At 42.5% G+C, this 14,917-nt stretch overlaps 1 protein-coding gene across 1 annotated transcript; it reads right to left on the bottom strand.

Moving 5' to 3' along the window:
- Positions 1-1,864: 1,864 nt before the first annotated feature.
- Positions 1,865-3,265, bottom strand: LOC110272046 (uncharacterized). Its single transcript, XM_021123834.1, has one exon. It carries the CDS (start codon positions 3,263-3,265, stop codon positions 1,865-1,867), a length of 1,401 nt encoding a protein of 466 aa, XP_020979493.1.
- Between the last annotated feature and the right edge of the window lie 11,652 nt (positions 3,266-14,917).

Consider the following 14,917-nt stretch of genomic DNA (forward strand, 5'->3'; position numbering starts at 1 on the left):
TCTAAAACACATGCTCCCAGCATATCCTCCAACGCCTAAATGGTCCTTTTCGACTGTTCATCGGTTTGCGGATGATATGCGGTACTGAGACATAGCTTCATACCGAAAGCTCTTTGGAAAGCTCCCTAAAACCTTGATGTGAATCGGAGATCACGGTCTGACACTATGCTCGATGGCACACCATGCAACCTTACTATCTCCTTGATGTACAATCTTGCTAACGCCTCCATAGAACATTTTACTCAGGTAGGTAGAAAATGAGCGGATTTGGTTAAGCTATCCATGATCACCCAAATAGCATCAAATCCTGACCTAGTCCTTGGTAAACCGGTCACAAAATCCATCGCGATTCCTTCCCACTTCCACTGAGGAATCTCAAGTGGTTGTAGCATTCCCGATGGTTTTTGGTGCTCTATCTTTACTTTCTGGCAAGTCAAACACTTGGATACCACTGTAGCTACATCACCCTTCATCCCAGGCCACCAAAACATTTTCTTTAAGTCATAATACATCTTCGTGCTCCCGGGATGAATAGAGAACCCACTGTTGTGAGCTTCCGACAACAAGTCTCGCCTCAAACTCCCAACATCTGGTACACAAATTCTCCCCTTATTTCTCCACAACCCTTCATCATCCTCAGTGAATTCTTCACACCTGTTATCACCAACTAGTTGAAACAATTGCTGAAGCTTATGCTAATCTTGCTGAGCCCTTTTTATTTCTAATTTAAACGTACTTGAGATCTGTAACTGGTTCAAACAAGCTCTTCTGGCAACATCACCAATGTCCAGCTTAAGATCCACAAATTTATCCACTAACTCCTCCTCCTTGATCCTCATCCAAGCAATCGTTAAAGATTTTCGACTCAAAGTGTCTGCTACCACATTCGCCTTTCCAGGGTGATAACTAAACTCGAAATCATAATCTTTAAGCAACTCCATCCACTTTCTTTGGCGCATATTTAGCTCTTTCTGATCAAAGATGTACTTGAGACTTTTATGATCAGAAAAGACGCTAAACCTTACTCCGTACAAGTGGTGTCTCCACATCTTCAATGCAAACACAATCGCCGCTAATTCCAAGTCATGAGTGGGGTAATTGACCTCATGCGGTCTTAGCTGACGCGATGCGTAAGCCACCACGTTCCGATGTTGCATCAACACGCAACCCAAACCTTTCAGTGACGCATCACAATACACTTCAAAGTCTGAAAACTCTCTTTGCACTCTGACATCCACACGAATGGCACTTCTTTCCTTGTTAACTTCGTCATTGGTAATGCAATCCGGGAAAATCCTTCGATAAATCTCCGGTAATATCCGGCTAAGCCCAAAAAACTCCTGACTTTCATCATAGTCGTCGGTCTTTCCCATTCCATCACCGCTTCTACCTTAGAAGAATCCACCGCTATCCCTCCTTTGCTCACAACGACAACTTGGCATACAACTTTCGCTTCCTCCTTCCAGAACTCGCACCTCGACAACTTGGCATACAACTTTTGCTCCTTTAGGATTTGCAACATAATCCTCAAGTGTTCCTCATGCTCCTTTGCCGTCTTAGAATAGACTAAGATGTCATCTATGAAAACCACCACGAATTTGTCCAAAAAGGGACGAAACACTTTGTTCATGTAATCCATGAAAATAGCAGGTGCATTCATTAACCCAAAGGACATTACCGTAAATTCGTAGTGTCTATAGTGTATCCTAAACGCGGTCTGAGGGATATCATCCTCCTTCACCCTTATTTGATGATAACCGAATCTCAAATCAATCTTGGAAAATACTCCAGCTCCTTGCAATTGATCCATCAAATCATCTATCCTTGGCAGCGGGTACTTGTTCTTCACTGTCACTTTATTTTACTATCGGTAATCCACACATAAACGCATTCCTCCATCCTTCTTCTTTACCAATAAAATTAGTGCTCCCCACGGTGATACACTCGGTCGATACTGAGTCTTTAACTCTGCCAGTTCTATCGGAGCCATTCTATACGGCGCAATCGATACTGGTCTGGCTCCCGGCACCAATTCAATCGCAAATTCAATTTCCCTTTGAGGTGGGCACTCAGGGATATCTTCCGGGAATACTTCAGGAAAATCTCTAACTACTGGTATCTGATCCAAGTTCTGGACATCACCCAACGCATTCGTAGCCAACGAAATATAACCCTGACACTCCTTCCCACTACAATGCACCATTACAGAGTTCAGGTAATATCCCGTAGCTACCACTGCTCCATTCTCTCCTTCCGGCATAAACCGAATAGTCCATTCTAAGCAATCCAACAAAACCCGATTCTTCGACAACCAATCAAACCACAAAATCATCTCTAGCCCCACCATTGGTAAACAGATCAAATCATGCACAAAATCTCTACCCTCAAGCTTGAAACCTACTCGTCTACAACCTAACCTAGTCATAACTGTCTGATGCGGAGTATGTACATACAGATCAAAAGGTAACTCTGACACTTTCAAGCCTAATTTCTCAACTTTAGCAAACAAAATAAACGAATGTGAAGCTCCAGTATCATATAATGCAACTAAGGATTTATCACCAATTAGACATATACCTCTCATCAATGGATCTGCCTTGGAAGCATCATTGGCGTTCACAGCAAAGACTCGCCCCTGGTGTTGACTCTGACCTGCACTTGGGTTCTTCCCACGTGTGTAATCCCTCGCAAAATGACCAGGCAAGCCACAGTGGAAGCACCCACTTATACCAATCTTGCAAGAGTCATATGGATGAAAACGTCCACAACGATCACAAGCTAAATCCGAAGAACTCTTACTCTGATTTCCTCTCCCTTTGCCACGCTGAATCTGATCATGGGTGTTCTTTCTAAAGCCTCCTTGACCTTGAGGTGCATATCCTCCTCTCTTGAAGCTTTGTCCTCTCGGATGAAAATACTTGCCATGCCCCCGACTAGAGCTTCCTCCATGAGTATCCTTGGATGCCGCCACGGTCTTGGCATACTCTTCCACTACTCTGGCCTTGTTCACCAAGTCGGAGAAGACACGGATCTCCATAGGAGTCACAGTAGTGATAATGTTGTCCTTTAGCCCCCTTTGGTATTTAATGCACTTCCAACTGTCGTAAGTCTCCGGGGCACCTTGACATACCCTAGAAAATCTACAGAGCTCCTCAAACTGGTTGGTGTAGTCTGCCACAGATAGGGAACCTTGCTTCAACTGCATTAGTTCTATCTCCTTTGCTTCCCTTGCAGACTCAGGGAAGTATTTCTTGTAAAAGGCCATTTGGAACACCTCCCATGGAATATCGGCGTTCTAAAGCTGTAGCAAGCGACACTCTGCTTGCCACCAGGGCTGGGCCTCTCCTGCTAGCTGATAAGCGAAAAACTTGACATATTGATTGAGGGGAACATGCTGCGCCTGTAAAGCACGCTACATAGCCTGGAACCAGTGGTCTGCTTCAGTAGGATTAGTTGATCCTTGGATAGTTGGCGGATGAACCTTGAGGAACGTCACCAAGGTCATCGGAACTCCTCCTGTGTTATCTCCGTTTCCTTCAGCATTATCATTGGCGTTCTCTTCGTCATTCCCGTTTTTGTTCCCGGCCGATTGGCCCAATCTCTGCACAGCTTGCAAAGTCGCAGCAGCATTAGCTTCCATGGTATTAGCGAGATTCGCCATTGCGGCCATGAATTCGGCATGATTGTCAGTTGGTTGCTCATTCCTACTTTCTCGGGTATGTGTTCGACCTCGCCCGCGAGTGGCCATTAGGGTTCCTGTCTATACCAAACAATCGATATTAAGGTGATCAGTCTCAATATCAAAAGTCTAGCGCTTCAATTATCCCAAACAAGTACTCACAAATAAGCATGCTATACAATATCAAATAGATAACCTAATAGCATCAAAGAAAAAGACACGCAGAGTATGCAATGAAGCACAATCGGTTTATCCCTCAGGCTCATGAGGACAAACTACTCTGAAACCACTAAATGTAACACCCTAATTAGCCTAAAGGATTTTCAAGTTGCTTGTTCTACGGCTCGAAGGCATGGAGCCTATGAGGTGGCTATCATGGTTTTTGCCTTCCCCTTCTCTCTTGAAGGGCAAGCGAAGATGTGGTTTTATTCACAACCGGATAAAATTATGACTAATTGGGATTTCTTGAGAAGAGAGTTTTTAGATAAATTCTTCCCACCAGAGAAGACCGACTTCATCTGGAAGGAGATTTCGGGTAAAATGCAAAAAGATCAAGAGAGTTTGTGTGAGTATTGGACTCAGTTCAAGAGGCTATTGGAATCTTGTCCACACCATGGATTAAACACTCACTTGCTCATTAGTTACTTCACCGGAGGTCTTTGCGCGGAAGATAGAAGATTACTCACCGCTTCTAGTGGCGGTTCACTTTCAAAGAACAAGACGGAGGGAGAAGCTTGGAAATTGATAAATGATGTTGCTGAGACTACACAACATGTGATGGTGAGAAGTAATCCTCTCAAGGGTGTGGTAGAACCATCCCCTTCCGAAGCAAGCTTAACCAAGGCGCTTGGGGACATGACTACTATCCTCACTCAAATACAAAAAGATCAAAAGGAATACTACTCCATCCAAGCCGTCCAAGCTCAACCTCAAGTTGCTCAACTTGAAGGCCCTCCCAGAATTTATGGTTTGTGCTCTAGCACCACACATTACACCGATCAATGCCATCAAATTCAAGAGGAGCATGCTCTTGTAGTGGCCAATGTGAATTACAACAACCGTCCACCCTATCCTTCTCAAGGCCAAAACAACTACTCTCATGGTAATAATCAAAATCAAGGGTGGAGGGATAATGCACAAGGGAGCAATCAGAACCAAAGATGGAACAATTCTTCTTCTCATTACAACAACAACCAATCTTCATCTCAATATCTCAATTAGCCAATCTCACCGACATGATCTCAAAGTTGTCCATGTCCTCCAACAACACCAACCAACCCTCAAGCTCTTCTAGCCTTCCTTTCCAACCCCAACCAAACCCCAAGGGCGGTCTCAATGCCATCACTCTACGGTCGGGGACTACATTGGAGGAGATATCTCCTAGGGTCATGGAAGACATTCATGAGGAAGAAGTGGTTGTTGAAGCTCCACATGAAGAGGAGGAGGTAGACAAAAACAAGATGAAGAAGGTGTAAGCCTTAAAGAACCCAAGAGGAAAAGTATAGTGGATGAGTCCATTCCTATCCTATTCCCTTCCTTGGGGAAGAAAGCAAAGAAAACTCTGGAATTCGACTTAAACATGCTTCAGGTGTTCAAGAAAGTTAAGGTAACCATACCACTTCTTGATGCTATCCAACAAATTCCAAAGTATGCAAAATTTCTAAAAGACTTGTGCACACACAAGGATAGGATAGGAGAGTTGGAGACATTATCCTTGGGTAGTTCAATTTCTTCATTGATGGAACCTATTCCAAAGAAATGTGGTGACCCTGGACCTTGTTTGGTGTCTTGTTGTATTGGTGGACGTACTTTTCATGACTGTATGTGTGATCTAGGAGCTTGCGTAAGCATCATGCCACTATCCATTTTTGTGCAGTTGAATTTAGCTCTATTAAAAAAGTCGGCGGCAAAGTTTTCCTTAGCCGATAAAAGTGTGATCACTGTGATGGGAATAGCAGAAGATGTACTTGTGGCAATCAAGGACTTGGTCTTTCCGGTTGACTTTTACATCCTTAAAATGCCTCCAATAGAAAATAAAAGCTCATCCTCCGTTCTACTTGGTAGACCCTTTCTCAAGACCTCTAAATTCAAGTTAGATGCCTTCACCGGTATATATTCCTTTGAGGTTGGAGACAAAACTATCAAGTTCAATTTGGAAGAAGCCATGAAGCATCCTCCCAAAGAGCATTCCGTTCTCCGATGTGATGTAATTGATGAAGTGGTAGCAGAAGTGCAAGAAGAAGACCACAACAAGTTGTGCTACCATGTTGTTGAAGAGACGGATGACCAAGAGGATGAACATGAGAAAGTTGTTGAGAATGAACTCCGTGAGCTTGATGAAAAGGAACCTCAGCTTGAGGCAAAAAGTGAACTGAAGCCCCTTCCATCTCATTTGAAGTATGCTTTCTTAGAGGACAACCAAAAGTTTCCGGTCATTATTGCTAGTGAGCTTTCTAGTGAAGAAGAGAAAAAGCTCCTAGATGTTCTAAGAAGGTATAAGAAGGCAATTGGTTGGAGCCTAGCTGATATTGTGGGGATTGACCCTTGCAAATGCATGCATCGTATATTTTTCCAAGAGGGAGCTAGGCCGGTTAGGCAACCGCAAAGGAGGCTCAACCCGACCATCCTTGATGGATAAAGAAGGAGGTCACTAGGCTACTTGATGCGGGTATCATATACCCAATTTCTGACAGTGAATGGTTGAGCCCGGTCCAGGTCGTTCCCAAGAAATCGGGCATTACTGTGGTTAAGAAGGACGATGGTGGAGTGGTCACCAAGAGAGTACAAAATGCGTGGCGCGTGTGCATCGATTATAGGAGATTGAACGCCGCTACAAGAAAGGACCACTACCCTTTGCCCTTTATCGATTAGATATTGGATCGTTTGACGGGTAAATCCCATTATTGTTTTCTTGATGGATTCACTGGTTACTTCCAGATTCACATTGCTCCTGAAGATCAGGAAAAGACCATATTTACTTGCCCTTTTGGCACCTTTGCCTATAAAAGGATGCCATTTGGACTATGTAATGTACCTACCACTTTTCAGTGGTGTATGACCAGTGTCTTTTTCGATCTAATGGAGAATTGTCTGGAAGTCTTTATGGATGACTTCAGTGTTTATGGAACATCATTTGATTGTTGCTTAGAGAACTTGGCCAAGGTCCTAGCTAGATGTGTCGACACTAACCTTGTCTTAAAATTTGAAAAATGTCACTTTATGGTAAGGCAAGGTATAGTGTTGGGACATGTGGTATCTAGTGAAGGCATTTCTGTAGACCCGACCAAGGTCGATGTTATCACCACTTTACCTCACCCCTCGTCTGTGAGGGAGGTTCGCTCGTTCTTGGGACATGCAGGATTTTACAAGCGCTTTATCAAAGATTTCAGCAAAATTGATTTGCCCTTGTCGCGCCTACTCCAAAAAGATGTGGATTTCGAGTTTGACAGTGCATGTGTGAAAGGATTTGAAGAGCTAAGGAGAGTTCTTACCACAGCACCGGTTGTGCGAGGCCCCAATTGGACGTTGCCATTCGAGATAATGTGCGATGCATCAAACCATGCTGTAGGTGCCGCGCTTGCACAGTACGATTGTAAATTCCCTTATATCATTGCTCATTCTTCTAAAACACTGGATGTAGCACAATCTAACTATACAACTACAAAAAAGGAACTCCTAGCTATTGTTCATGCTTTAGATAAATTCAGATCTTATCTGCTAGGGTCCAAGATAGTGGTATACACGGATCATGCAGCTTTAAAGTACTTGTTGACAAAGAATGAGTCAAAGCCTAGACTCATACGATGGATCTTGCTTTTGCAAGAATTCGACATTGAGATTAGGGACCGGAGTGGGTCTCAAAACTTGGTTGCAGATCATTTAAGCCGCCTTGAGAACTTAAAATTTGACCCATTTCCGATCAATGACTCATTCCCATTGGATAGTTTGCATTCTGTGTCGGATAGCTTTCCTTGGTTTGCCAAAATGGCGAACTACTTGGTTGCGAAAATCTTCCCTCCCAACTTTTCTAAATACCAAAGGGACAAGTTGAGGAGTGATTCCAAATACTACATTTGGGATGACCCTCACTTGTGGAAGAGGGGCACAGACCAAGTAATTCAAAGATGTGTGTCAGAATCTGAAATTCAACTCATTCTTGAAGCTTGCTATTCGTCCGAATATGGTGGCCACTTTGGCCCACAAAGGACAGCTAAAAAGGTGTTGGATTGTGGATTCTGGTGGCCAACCTTATTGAAGGATGCTAACCGGTTCTGTGTGTCTTGCCATCAGTGTCAGAAGTCGGGAAACACGTCCCAAAGGGATGAGATGCCTCAGCAACCTATGTTGTTTTGTGAGATATTTGATGTATGGGACATTGACTTTATGGGACTGTTTTCCAACTCAAGTGGGTATCTATATATTCTGTTAGCGGTTGACTACGTGTCAAGGTGGGTAGAAGCGATACCTACCTGCCTTGACGACGCTAATACCGTTGTTTCTTTTATTAAAAATCACATTGTATGCCATTATGGGTCGCCACGAGCAATCATGAGCGACCAAGGATCCCACTTTTGTAACAGGAAAGTAGAGATACTGCTCAAACGCTATGGGGTATTACATAAGGTTACCACTGCTTATCATCCGCAAACCAATGGACAAGCGGAAGTGTCAAACAGAGACAAGAAGAGAATCTTGGAGAAAGTGGTCAATCCACAAAGGAAGGATTAGAGCTTCCAGTTAGGAGATGCACTATGGGCGTATAGGACGGCCTATAAAACCCCATTAGGGATGAGCCCCTTCCGGATCGTCTTTGGTAAGGCATGCCACCTTCCAGTAGAAATTGAGCATAGAGCCTATTGGACGGTAAAGTAGTGCAACATGGATCCAACCAAGGCGGGAGTAGCCAGAAAATTACAACTAGAGGAGCTCGAGTGTTTGAGGAACGAAGAATATGAGAATGCCCAAATTTACAAGGAAAAGACTAAGGCATTTCATGACCATCACATCTGGAAGAAGGATTTCCAAGAAGGTGATGAGGTTTTCCTCTACAACTCGAGGCTTAGATTCATGCCTGGCAAGCTTCGTTCTAGATGGGAAGGACCCTTCAAGGTGAAGGAGATAAAGCCCTATGGAGTGGTGGAGTTTTTTGATCCCAAAAGTGAAGCAACCTTCAAGGTGAATGGACATAGAGTGAAGAAGTATCATGGCTACAAGCTCCCAAAAGAGCTAGAGGTGTTCCTATTGGCAGATGCAGCTAAGGAAGGAGAAGCTTAAGCGACTGAGCATCCAACTTAAGGACGTTAAAGAAAAGTGCTTGGTGGGAGGAACCCCACCATGGTAAGATCTTCCTTGTGTATACCATCTTGTTTTTAGCTTTAGATTCTTGTGAATTTTGTGACTTCTTGATGTTGTTAATTGTATATGATTTGCTAGATTTATTACTCTTGTTGGATATATAGGATGTTCATGTAGTTCTCACTATTTTGGTATGGATGAATTGTTGAAGTAGAGAGAATGCCATGTTTTGAATAATGCATGAAATTGTGAAGTGTTCTCTTTGACTACTAGCTTAAACACGTACCAAGAATGTGTTAGAATAGCTTTTTCTATGTAAAAAAAAAAAAAAGAAAAAAAGGGGCATCCGCACGCCAGCGCACCGTGCGCGCACGCCGGCGGTGCATTTCTAACTCCTGGACCAAAAATCCGAGAGTCATGCCCACTTTATGCCCATCTCGTGCCAGGCACTCACGCGTCCACGTACGTGCCGCCTGCGTGCCCTTTGTAATTTAACCATCGACGCGCAAGCGCACTGATGGTTCTACCCAAACTCCCTGGTACAAAAACCAGAGAGTTATGCCATACTTGTGCCTCACCTGTGCCCATACCCACGTGTCCGTGCACCGCGCGTGTCTGCACCGGTCACCAATCCACTCAGGCACGCGTCAGCGCACTGTGCGCGTCCGTGCGCCTGCACTGAATGCTAACTCTGGTACATAGTACCCGAAACTTGGGCCAACTTTGTGCCAATCCTGTGCCAGGGGCACAGCTACACTCGCGCGTCAGCGCCATTGACGCGTGCGCGTCCCTTGTCTGACCCTCACCGACGCGCCAGCGCACTGTGCGCGCGCGCACCAGTCACGCGAATCAGTTTTAAAGCTGCGCGCCCTGCTTCTATCCCACTTTCTTTCTTATTTTTTTCTTCTTCTTCCTAGTCCATCACCTCTCTTTCTTTTCTTCTTCTTCTCCAATCCACCATCACCGTTTCCGGTTACTTACCGGCGACCACCACCGCTTCCGGTGGCTCTATGCTTCTTCTCTCCTTCTCATTCTCACAAGAAGAGAACCTCACTTTCTTCTTTTCTCCTTCTCAAGGTTCTACTTCTTCCATACCTCATCTATTACTTTCTTTGCATAATCTCTTCTTCTAGTTAGATTTTTCTTGTTTGTTTACTTATTTTCTATTTTAGTTACATGATTACATTACTTGCTTTTTATTTGTTTATTTTTCTTTTTTCTTGTTCTTCCATGAATGTTGAATTTGAGTTTTAATTTGCTTTGATAGATCTTCTTGTTGTCTCTCATTGTCTTTGTCATGTGAACGATGTTATGTGATGATTGATATTTCATTTTGGGATTCAAATTAGTTGAGTATCTCATAATTGCTCATTACTTGATAATTGCACACCAAGTGTTTGAGAAAATGCACATATGCCATTTTGGTTTATTTCATTCATGTATTTTCAATTTGGTGCTTTCTCCTCAATCACTTGTTGTTGTCTAAATGCATTGAGTCCACTTTGCTTATTACTTGCCAATTAGATACTCGTTGAACATGACTTGCTTGTTGTTATGGATGCTTGAGATTACTCTTCTCATGCCGTTTTGCATGCTTCATTCCCTCTTGTATCCCATGCCAAGTGTTGTGACCCATGTTTCTATGATTACTTTGTTGCATTGTTTCTTATGGGCAATATCTTTCGCTTGCATGTTTTTGTTGAGATAATTCTTTGGGTTTAATACTTTCCTTTTTCCCTTCTTTTTTCAGGATGGCCACCAAGAAAGGCAAGGAGAAAGCTTCAAGGAAACCAGCTGCAAAGAGGGCACCCCAAAGGTCAAACTCGAAGGCGCACTCTTCATTAGGAGCTAAACCGCTATCTAAGAAAGCGAAGACACCCGCTCCTATTGATGAGAATGGGAAGAGCAAACCGGCAAAGGATTCTTCAAAGTTCCCCAACCGCTTCTGTGAACTTATGTTCCCCACCATGGTTGAGAGAAATTACCATGCTGAGCATCTACTTGCTCCGCCGGACAAGGTTACTCCTTGTATTCTACCCCGCATTGAACGGCGAGGATGGGAATTTCATCTGAGAAAACCACAAGAGGTCAACCTCTCATAGGTGGTCGAGTTCTACACTAACTACTATCTTCCCTTTCTTCAATCGGTATACGTGCACCGGAAGTAAGTCTCAGTTTTAGAAGAGGCTATTCAGCATGTGCTTAATGTCCTACCGGTACCAAGTGACATGGATGGCTACCAAGAGGTCTTACATCAGCGAGAAAAGTTTGGATTTGATTGGGACTCGATTCTCCGAGTCATTGCTGAACCAGAGAAATTTTGGACCCATGGTCGATTCAGGATGAGACCTAAGTGCATTGATGCTCGCTTCCTCACTGTAGAAGCTAGAGCTTGGGCCTAGATCCTATCTTACTATGTGCTACCTAGCACCAACAAGTCGTCCTTCACAGCGGATCTCGCCTTGCTTGTTTGGTGTATTCTCACGGAGAGACCAGTGAACATTCCACTTCTTGTCAAGAAAGTGATGGGACAAGTTCACGCCCGGGACAATTTGCCATTTCCAGCATTGGTATCCGATTTAGTTGCTGCTACGGGTGTTCCTTGGGAAGACATGGACACGAAGGCTATAATTCCGGCTAAGGGCGATGTGGTCCCAAGCAAAAAATACTTACATCTTCCTATGAACAACTCAAGCCTTGACATAGCCCTCCCATCTACAATTCCTTCCACCTCATCATCACCACCACGGCAAAGATCCACATACCAAAGGATAGAAGATCTACACCGGAAGCTTGATAGATATGAGCGGCACAACCAACGCCAATATACTTACATCAAGAAGCTTATGCGTTGTGTTACCCCTAGCATGGAGGAACCCAAAATATTCACATCCACCTCAAACCCAAGCGATGGGAGCTCTGAAGAAGGGAATATTGAAGGTTCCGGTCCCAACCGTCCTTTGCGCATTGTTGGTAGCACGGAGGACCGTGCTAAATTCTAAGTGTGGGGAGGTCGTTTAACCAATCTCCATGGGTAACAATCTCTTCCTTTCAACACCCATGGATTTATCTTCTGCTTAGTAGTTAGTGCATTGCATGTGTAGTTAGTCTGCTTGTAAATACTCCTTGCATGATGGTTAGTTTCTATAGAGTTGCTTGGTCAAAATAATAACTTCTTCCCCATGAACTGTGCTTTGGGGTACCCTACTAAAATTTTGAAAAAAAAAATTTTTGTGGCAAACTTGCTTTAAGAATGTATTTTGGAACATAGTGATTGAGTTAAGAACACAAGCATGTAAGTTTTGAGCCTATTGTGTGGTTATATCTTCTAATCATTAATTCCCATTCTTGTGTGCATTGTTCTCTCTCTATGATTGTAATCCTTGCTTTGTCTGATTCTATATGTCCATTACTTTGTGTATGAATGCATTTACATGATTGAGGCCATCATTTTAATAGTCACTTTTTCCAAACGGCCTTAACCGTTTTATCTACCACTGCTAACCAACTTTGAGCCTATGGTAAGCCCTCTTGGTTCTTAAAAAGAGCACATCAACAACCCTAAGTGAAAAACAATTATTGTCTCTAAATTTGGATCCTTGATTAGCTTAGGTAAATGGACGTGTGTATCAATTAATTGGGAGGGTGTACTTGATTTGGGTAGATATAAATAGGTGTATTGTAATTATAATTGGAAATTTTGGGAAGTAGAAACATACTCATGTATTAAATGATTGAATCATGTGCGTTGGAACTTTTATACATGAAACCCCAAGAAAGAGGGGACCAAAAAGAAAAAGAAATTGTATGTGTATATATGAGAATGTAAGAAAAAGAAACAGAAAAATAGAAGAAACAAATAAAAAATAAAAAAAAGAGAGAAAGCAATGAAAGGGGACAAAAATGCCCCAAGACAAAGTGATAATAACAATGCATAAGGAATGTAAATTGGAAAGAATGCATGAGTATGCAAAAAGTGAAACCCATGGGTAGCTAGGTATTGTATTATAATTGTAATATGTTGTCCTATGTGTCTAGTGGGATCTTAGGTTAATCAAGGACTCAAATTTTAAGCTCACTTGACCATATACATCCCTACCTTCACCCTAGCCCCATTACAACCCATGAAGAATACCTCATAATACTTGTAAGCATGCATTAAGTAATTGTTGATTGTTAGATCAAAGACAAATCTTGGAAAGCATGATTAGGAGAGGATTGAGTGACGAACCCTATACACTCGAGCGAATAGAGCGGATACACTTCCGGTGAGGGTTCGATGCTCAGCTCCTTGTTCCCGGATTTCACAAGCGTTCATCTAGCAAGTTATATGCACTTCATGTTGATGTTCAAATTGGTAGGATTCATGAACTACATAGCATTTTCACGCCGTATGCTCATATGTGTTCTTGGAGGATAGATTTACCGTTGACCGAGTAGATAGATGATTTTACATTAGTTGCATGCATTCATTTAGGAAAATTGCATTGCATAACCCCTTTCTTACCATGATCTTTGGTCTTCTAATTTTAAGCATGAGGACATGCTTGGTTTAAGTGTGGGGAGATTTGATAAATCCCAATTTTGTGGTTTATATTGTACTTAATTTGGGGGTTTTTGTCAATATTTCTCACACTTATTCACAAAAAATGAATGGTTTTCTGTCCTCTTCCTGATTTTGCTTCATGATGAAAAACATGCTTATTTTGCCTTAGAATTGCTATATTTTAATCCTCTTTTATTGCCATTCGATGTCGTGATGTATTTGTTGAGTGATTTCAGGATTTATAGGGTAAGAATAGCCTAGAAGAGAGAAAGAAAGCATGCACAAGAGGAAGGGACATGAAGATTTGGATTTTGGGAACTTCACAAAGGGCGCGCACGCATACTGCACGCGCACGCGTGCGTGAGGAAAGCTGGAAGCGGCACACAAGGATGGACGTATCTGCGCGGATCAGAGAATCCCCACCGACGCGCACGCGCACATGGCGTGCACGCGTGTATCTCAAAAGCAATCGGCGCACATGCACGCATGGTGCGCACACGCGGGAAGCTCACGTGACTTCATTAAAGGAAATCGTGCCTGGCGATTTCTGAGGCTCATCAGGCCCAAATTCAAGCTGTTTCTGCATGGAAAAGACCCAAGGATGCTAGGGGAAAAGGGGGTGGAATCAATCATTTTACACTTAGACATAATTTTAGCTAGTTTTTGGTTCTTTGTTCTTCTAGAGAGAGAAAATTTTGTTCCTCTCTAGATCTAACTTTGATTTGATCTTTCCTTGTTGAATTCTGAATTGGATCTTGTTAATTACTAGTTTTGATTGTTTAATTTGAATTCTCTAGTATAATTTTGCTTAGATCTTGTGTTAGTTTTATGTTTCCTTGTTGTTTGTCATTTTACACCCATTCCATGAATCTTTTAGATCTTGATTTGTTATTGTTGCATTGATGGTTTCCATGATCAATTGTGTTATTTGAATGATTGTATGTTGATAATTGTTAGTGGGTACTTGTTAGTTTCAATTTGATTGCAATTTAATTAGATATTTTATTAATGCTTACCATGTGTTTGATGAAATGTATCCTTTGATTATAGAGTAGTTCTCTTTACTCTTGGCCTAGGCTAAGGGAATTGGGTAAGCTTGAGTCATTGGGTCTAATGGATTTGATGATTTGGGAACCCTTAGTGGTCAATTTGATAGCCATTGACACTAGTCTACTACTAGGTTAATTAGTAGTGAGGTTGGACCTTATGGGTTGATGTTGACCAAACCATTTAACATACTTCAAGTATAGAAGTAGACTTAATGAGTTTGGTTCCTCATAATTGTCAAGATATGGTTATTAGACAAGGATAGTGACCTCAATTCCCATGCCTAGCCAAGAGTTACTTTTATCATTCATATTTGAAAACCCAAAAATCTTGATTGCTTTGTCTTAGTT

Source organism: Arachis ipaensis, chromosome B5 (assembly GCF_059453495.1).
Source record: "Arachis ipaensis isolate K30076 ecotype BB chromosome B5, ASM5945349v1, whole genome shotgun sequence".
Classification (NCBI taxonomy): Eukaryota; Viridiplantae; Streptophyta; class Magnoliopsida; order Fabales; family Fabaceae; genus Arachis; species Arachis ipaensis.